Source organism: Tamandua tetradactyla, chromosome 6, assembly GCF_023851605.1.
Source record: "Tamandua tetradactyla isolate mTamTet1 chromosome 6, mTamTet1.pri, whole genome shotgun sequence".
Lineage (NCBI taxonomy): Eukaryota > Metazoa > Chordata > Mammalia > Pilosa > Myrmecophagidae > Tamandua > Tamandua tetradactyla.
In genome coordinates this window covers 140,086,686-140,094,409 of record NC_135332.1, presented here as the reverse complement: position 1 = coordinate 140,094,409, position 7,724 = coordinate 140,086,686, and the positions used below count along the sequence as shown (strand labels likewise).

General features: G+C 37.9%; 1 protein-coding gene across 1 annotated transcript; it reads left to right on the top strand.

Moving 5' to 3' along the window:
• Nucleotides 1-626: 626 nt before the first annotated feature.
• Nucleotides 627-7,523, top strand: UQCRB (ubiquinol-cytochrome c reductase binding protein). The gene is made up of 4 exons (XM_077167275.1): nt 627-749; nt 5,182-5,253; nt 6,069-6,235; nt 7,318-7,523. The coding sequence occupies exons 1-4, from the start codon at nt 731-733 to the stop codon at nt 7,393-7,395; spliced, it is 336 nt and encodes a 111-aa protein (XP_077023390.1). The 5' UTR covers nt 627-730; the 3' UTR covers nt 7,396-7,523.
• The last annotated feature ends 201 nt before the right edge of the window (nt 7,524-7,724 follow it).

Genomic DNA, 7,724 nt, shown 5'->3' with positions numbered 1-7,724 from the left:
TCTGAGACCTTTCAAATGGATAAATCCATGTACTTGTTCCTGTTGTATCTATAGTAATATACAAATTCTGCAGTATAGCTTCGACTTAATATTGACATTTTTTTCTGACCCTAATCTTCCCCTAAAGTGGTGTGATGTATATTGTTCAGCTGGAGAAAATGAAGGCAAGAGAGGTTTAGTATCTTTTATGGTTAATAGTGTAGCCTGTGACTTGTAGTCAAGGAGTCTTGAATTTGAACACTTCCTAGCCCCATGCCCTTGAACAAAATTTGTCCAACCTTTCTGAGCCTCAGTTTTCTCACTCTACAATGGGGATCAGTGTATTTATCTCAAAAATTTGGGGGAAGAATTAGATGAGAACATGACCGTAAAACGCACAACACTTTAACTTGGCACAAAGGGCTCAAATTTAACATTGCCAAAAAAAAAAGCTCTTACAGCTAAACAGTAACAGAATCCGGGCTAACCCTAGTTCTCCTAACTGCTTGCCTACTATTCTTTCTTCCATATCATAAGTAATGTTTCTTGGGAAACTGGACGAAACGTCTGACCGATTCCGTTAGCTTAACCCCAGCGTCCCTAACATCGGCCGTCAGCGCTGCGCCTGCGCGAGCGTCTTCCGGCGGTGGCCACCCTTTCTCTCGCTTGGCTCCGCTAAGGCGCCTGCGCACTGGGTCCGGCACGTCTTCTAGGACTTACCCAGTAGGCAACGCTTTACTCTGGGGTCAAAATGGCGGGCCGCCCTGCTGGTAAGTGTCTCGTCCTGTCTGGCGATTATCCCCCGGGTCTACCTTTTATTCCTCTTCCTTTGCTCACTCTGTGTGGCTAGGTTTGTAACGTAAGGGAGGGTGGCGGCTCTGGCCCAGGCAAAAGACGTTTTTCCCCCCGCCCCAGCTGTCCCCGGGCCTGCCTTGCGCAAAGTTGGTAAACGAACATTCTGTTCGTGAAGGTGCCCGCGGTGTCTCCGATAGCCCCGGCCTTCCTTCCAGCTGGCGGTGCTCGGCAGTCCGCATTATTTTTCCGGAATGTGATTCCGGACCCCGTAAAGTGTTCAGGCGCCCAAGGAGATCATTAGTGGTTAAGTATCAACCAAAATGCACTAAGTGCTTACTGTGGAGCCAAGCGCTTTCATATGCATTAGCTCGTGAAGTTCTTTTACCAGCGATACGATTAGTTTTCCATTTACGCTGAGGAAATAACTGGCAAAGTGATTGAGGAAATAGGGTGGAATAAGGGTGGGGGTGCTTCTTACCCTGGGAGTTAGTGTCAGTAGATCAAGGGTTATCTGGAACAGTAATTGAATTTGTAGATTTGAGGAATTTTTTTTATTTCAGAACGAAAACAAATCCATTTATTATGGGATAGAACGAAGAAATTGCACTAATATTTAAAACCGCGTGGACGTCACGCCGGTTTTTTTCTGCTTGGTTTTTTTGTTTTGTTTTGTTTGGTAGATCTCTACCTTTTTCGCAGTTTAAATTGGACTAGTTTTTAAGAAAAAATATTGCTCCCTACCTTCCCGTTCCCCAATACTTGTGATGCTTTTAGGAAACATAAGATTGACGAAAAAATCCGTTATTTTTTTGAGCTGGTGGGGTGGGGGTGGAGAGACGTTTAAGAATTCAGTATTTCATTAATTTGACAACTGAAGTCGAAGGCATTCTTGAAGTGAGATAGCACTGATTTCCACTAGCTACCTCTGACATTAGGTAGGGTAAGTTCTATAAAGTTGCAGAAGTTGCTTCCTCTTCTGCAACGCAGACGTGTTGTAAATTGAGCTCATGGAGATAAGGCAAATAGAATAATAGCTGACATATAAGCGCTCAGTAAATATTATTACCACTAGTAAATATGTCTAATTTGGAAGGCAAAGTGCATTCCTAATACTTAATTCATAGAATAAAGGTATAAACCACTCGAGTTTTTAAAAGCATTCTGATAGTAGCACCATTAATCCATTAACTTTTGCTACCTAAATAAGTTTGTGTTAAAGTAAGAAGTATTAGGAAATTCATCCTTCTCCAATCTGAATATGTGGTAGAGTTTATTCATTCCTTCTTCCACTATATTTAACTGCATGTAGCTTCCCTTACAAAGAATGCTGTCTCTCAGCTTTGCTTATACTTTCATCTTCCCCTCATAATAAAGCTTATAAATCACCAGTCACTTTTCTAAGAATCTCATTAAATATTTATTCATTTAGTCCCTGTAATATATATGTGATTTCCAGGAAAACTGTAGATACTGTATCAAACGTTAAGGACACCCAAATCAATAGGCCAAGCCCTGGCTAGCTCTTGTGTAGCTTATGTATGTAGCAGAGAAGCTTAGCCTACCCCATAGGTATGCCTGAAAGTCATTTCTGGAGAACCTCTCATTGCTCAGATGTGGCCTCTCTCTCTCTAAGCCCAACTCTGACAAGTGAAACTATTGACCTCCCCGCAACATGGGACATGACATCCAGGAATGAAAGTCTCCCTGGCGGCGTGGGAGATGACCCCTAGGATGAGCCTGGCCCTGGCACTGTGGAATCAGCAATTCCATACTGACCCAAAAAAGGGGAAAGAAGTCTAACAGATATGATACCAGTGGCTAAGAGAGTTCAAATAGAGTTGAGAGGCTACTCTGGAGGTCACTCTTACACAGGCTTCCCCTAGATATTGCTACCTATCACAACTTGCCGAACCCCAAACAAAACCATTCCTGCCAATCCTAAAGAATACCTATGGCATTATATAAGATTCTACAGAGGTTCTATGTACTAGGGTAACTTTCCAGGAACGGACAACCTCCAAATGGGTCATGAAAAGCAGAGGGGCCAGCCTTTCCAGAACATCAACTAGTTTATCCCCCTATCCCATATTATCGACAGCCCCTTCCAATATGAAAAAGTTAGAATCGGTGTAGCCTAAATACCCCTAAAGAGTGGGAGAAAGATCAAAGGTGATGATAGAGTTATGCAGAAAATATAGGGTTTAACAAATGAGTATGAGTGCTGAATCGTGTTATTTCTTTTAGGCTCTAGTATCTTAGAGCAGCTAGAAGTGAAAACCTAAAATTGTGGAATCATAACCCATACCAAAACTTGAAATCTGTTCTACAACCAATTGCTATGATGTACTTTGAAATTTACTACTTTTTTGTGCGTTATTTTTCACACAAAAAAAAAAAGAGAGAGAAGGCGAGTAAAAGAGAAGATAGGATTTAACAAATGAGCATGACAGTTGAATCATTATATAGATATTTCTTTTGGTCTTGGAGCAACTAAAAGAAAAAATGAAACATCATGGAACTGTAACCCATACCAAACTTTAAAATCTAGTTCTATAACTACTTGTTAAAACATACTTGGAAATTTATTGCTGCTTTATATATATGTTATATTTCACAATTAAAAAGTTTAAAAATATACATGTGATTTATAATATTGATATGTTAATATATAACTAATATAGGAGTCTTTAAATAACTCATTTAAATAAAATAATATAATACTGTATTAACTTGTTTATTCCTCTGAAGCAGTTTCTGGGAGATAAAAATTGGTATTGACCACAGTTTAGAGATGGAAAAACAGATACAGAGAAGTTAGGTAACTAGCTTTAGGAGCCTACATTTGAGGTAACTAGCTTCAGGATCCTATATATGAAGACAGACAGTTTGACCCCAGAGTGTATGCTCCTCTGATGATACTGCTTTCTCCTACCTCCACCTCCCTCCTTTGTCTGAGTAACTCCTACCCATTCTTTTAAGACCTACCTCAGACATCATGTGCCTAAGCCTTCCCTAGCCCTAATGCTGCCCCTGCCCTGGATGCCATTCCCCTTATCTTTGGCTTCCTTAGCACTCTGTGCATTCTCCTTTCATTGTGGGGGTCCTGTTGTATGGCACTAATTTGCTGTGTCTACTTTTCTACTAGGTGGTGACAGGTTGAAACTGGGAGTAAGGTGTCATGTGTTTTGTATCCCCATATCTAGCATACGACTTCAGTTCATCTTGTTGGAGTGAACATAGTGGTCGTTCGCTGACATTTTAAAGAAGTACTGCTAATATAAAAGAATAAAAAAGTACATGCTACTGAACTTTTAATTTCTACCTCCTGTTAAGGACGTTAAGTTCAGAAGTAATAGGGTTTTTTTTAAGCTTTATTCATTTCTTTTTGTTAGACTAGGGGCAAAACCTGTAAGATTTGTTTCAGATTCAGTTGAGAAACTTAAAAGTCATACTTTTTTTTTTTGCCTGGGCAGGCACTAGGAATCGAACCTGGGTCTCTGGCATGGCAGGCAAGAACACTGCCACTGAGCCACCATGGCCTGCCCCATATGTTATTTTTAAGTGGTACATATGTATGAATAATTTGTCTTCTACAAGTATGTTTGGAAGTTGTTAACTCTTTGTAAAAGAAAGTTTGAACTTGTTCTGCCTCCTGTTCTGTACTGTATCCCTCCCATAAATCCTGGAAATTGTCATCTTACCCTTTTCTTTCACTGAGTTACCCCTTAAGGTTTCAGCCCTATTCCGCAAAGAGTTTCAACATTAACTCACACATTCCCAAATATTGATATCCTTGGTGGTAAGTTAACTGACGAGGAGGAAAAAAGTGGGCTTCTTTTATTCATCCGTATTATTTAAATGACTAAATGGTATCAAAATCCTTCCAGAAATACTTTTAAAGAGAGTGTGAAATAAAAATTTTGGAGGATGGGAACTATTTAGACCTGCCAGCCTATCCTAAAATCTCATGCTGTTTACATACAATCCCAATTCTCTTGAAAAATCTGCCATTGTTTCCTATAATCTATTTCTGAAACTATAAATGATCAAGAAATTCTCAGTCCCCTTCCCATTCCCTTCTCCCCTTGAATTCTGTTGGTAGCAGGGCACCTAAGGGACTAGGGATGTTGAGTTTGAGGGATTGGAATGGCAGTAATTGTACCTATGAATCTTTCATAAGTTGGGTGTTTGACCTTACCCATTTTCTCCCGTGATCTGCCACCTGATTTTTTACCTGAATACAAAAGCGCTTTATGGAGAATAAATAGAATATAGACTTTTAAGAGGAAATTCTTTCCAGTGTTTGTGTTCTGTAACAAGAGATGCTTTAGAAGAGTACTGTCTCCTTGCCTATTAATGTGTTCATATAATATGAGTGGATTGTAGCAACTAACAATGTGACATCAGTTGCAGCATCAGGCCGATGGCTGGATGGTATTCGAAAATGGTATTACAATGCTGCAGGGTTCAATAAACTGGGTGAGTATCTATGCTTCTGTTTTCTTGTTTTTCCTGTCTTTTCTGAGTGGTGCTTTTGCAAGAATCATTATGGTTCCAACAAAATACTTTTAACTAATTGTTATTGTGTACATCAGAATATTTTAAAATTAGGTGTCATTTTTTTTTTGTCATGCTTAGTCAAATTTCTTTCCTTTTTATTCTTTTAAAAGGAGGATGAAATTGTCTTGTGTTTGAGGTGAAAATGATTTATGTTCTGGAAATACAGTACTGGGAATTTTTCTTATGATATGTTCCATTTCCAATTCTACCACCTAACATTGTAAAACTTAACTTATATGATTGTTGAAAGTAGACATTTTTCAAATATTAAAGTTATGGAATATCTTCATTATCTTACACATAAGTTTTTTTAGAACATTATAATTTGTCTTGAGCACCATCTTTTGCTATTGAAGCTTAATGGAAGCTTTGTAAATGTTACTGGCTCCTTAGTGTACTATCATTTTGGGGTCTTTAAAATCTTGATCTCAGATCTGAAGCTTAAGAAAGTAGAGATATAGTTTATTGATGTGTGTTTAAAAACAAAGTAGGCATTTTAAATATTTTAAAAATTAGTAAATTTTCAAAGTCTCACATATTGTTTAATTTAAACAATTTTAAAGAAATAACACATTATGTATGACATACATTGCTCCCTAGAGTTTCCATTGCACCTAGTATCTGAATTCTTGATATAATCACCAAGTAGTAAATTATAAAGATTTTACTCATTTAAAAAAATTCCTGATTTTAGAGATATATGTTCAATCTAACTCTCTTGTTTTTTATCCTAGGGTTAATGCGAGATGATACATTAACTGAGACCGAAGATGTGAAAGAAGCCATAAGAAGGCTTCCTGAGAACCTTTATAATGACAGGGTGTTTCGCATTAAGAGAGCACTGGACCTGAGCATGAGACAGCAAATCTTGCCTAAGGAGCAGTGGACAAAATATGAGGAGGTAGAGCAGCTTTAATGTTCTGATAATGTTGGCAGTTAAGGGTTGAGTATTAGTAACAGTAGAGCACATTTGTTTTTACAGTGCTTTAGAGTTCCCAAAATTTTTTCAAGTAACTATCCTTATGACAGCATGATGAGGTTAATAGAACAATTATTGGCCCCATTTTCTAGATAAACAAATTGAGACTTAGAGGTGAAGTGGCTCTTCCGTGTTTTCTGATATAGAGAGTCCAGGTCATCTGCCTCCTAGTACATTGTTTTTTCCTCTGCTCTCTACTTCCTGATCAGATGATCATGTGGGTTCATGTGATCAGCCCATTAAGTGCCCTCTAGCTCCCAGGAGAGACTAATATGAAGTAAACTCTTCCCCTTGAACTGCATTGAAAGTAGGCAAAGCCTGTAGACTAATTTCCTTTCCTTCCCTGACAAATTTCCTTCTCATAAGCAATCAAAGAAACATTACAGCATCTTCGGGGAAGTTAAATTTTAGAAGAGCAGACAATTTTTAGTTTCGTTGAGAATGAATTTTTTAAAATAGGAAATAAAAGTAATTTTGATAGGTTTTGCATTAGTTTCCTAGGCTGCTCAAAGCAGATGCTATGAAATGGGTTGACTTATGCAATAGGAATTTATTCACTTATGGTTAGAGTCTGAGAAAATGTCCAGATCAAGGCATCATCAAAGTGATGCTTTCTTCCCAGACTGGCTGCCAGCAATCCTTGGCTCTTCTGCCACATGGTGAGGCATGTGGCGGTATCTGCTGATTTCTCACTTCTCTTCTGATTCCATTGATTTCACCTTGCTTCTGAGGCTGTCTCTCTATTCATTCTGTTTTATAAAGGACTCTGGTAATAGGATTATGTCCCATCTGAATGAGGTGGGTCATACCTTAACTAAATAGCCTCATCAAAAGATCCTATTTATGATGCGTTTATACCTACAGGAATGGATTAGATTTAAGAACATGTTTTTCTAGGGTACATATAGTTCAAACCACCACAGGTTGTATTTGTTCTGTAGAACCTATTGGGTGTTCGGGATATATCCGTATGTGATTGTGCTATTCTTTTATTTGTTCTTTAGGACAAATTCTATCTTGAACCATATCTGAAAGAAGTTATTCGGGAAAGAAAAGAGAGAGAAGAATGGGCAAAGAAATAATCATGTAATTGAAATGATGCAGCTGTCCCCAAAGTACTTTTATGAAGGTGGTAAAACCTAAAATGTACAATTTAAGGACAATTTAGGCTAAAATGTATTCCTTTAAAAAATATATAATTTGTAATGATTGTTGGAGTTTTTGAATTCTAAACCTTATAAAAATTTTAACTACTGATTTCACTTATCTGTTATAACTCTTTCCAGACTTCTAAGCTATATTTAGCTAGTGTTTAATTGTTTCCTGGGGACTCAGAAAGAATACTTAAATCAGTTCTCACTGCTGAATAACCTCAATTTACTAAAGGGTATAAGGATATAATAATATACCA

Excerpts from the sequence above, each read along its gene's own strand:
- UQCRB (XM_077167275.1), top strand. Across the intron at positions 5,254-6,068 it reads TGCAGGGTTCAATAAACTGG|GGTTAATGCGAGATGATACA; the intron begins GTGAGTATCTAT and ends TTTTTATCCTAG. Across the intron at positions 6,236-7,317 it reads AGTGGACAAAATATGAGGAG|GACAAATTCTATCTTGAACC; the intron begins GTAGAGCAGCTT and ends TTTGTTCTTTAG.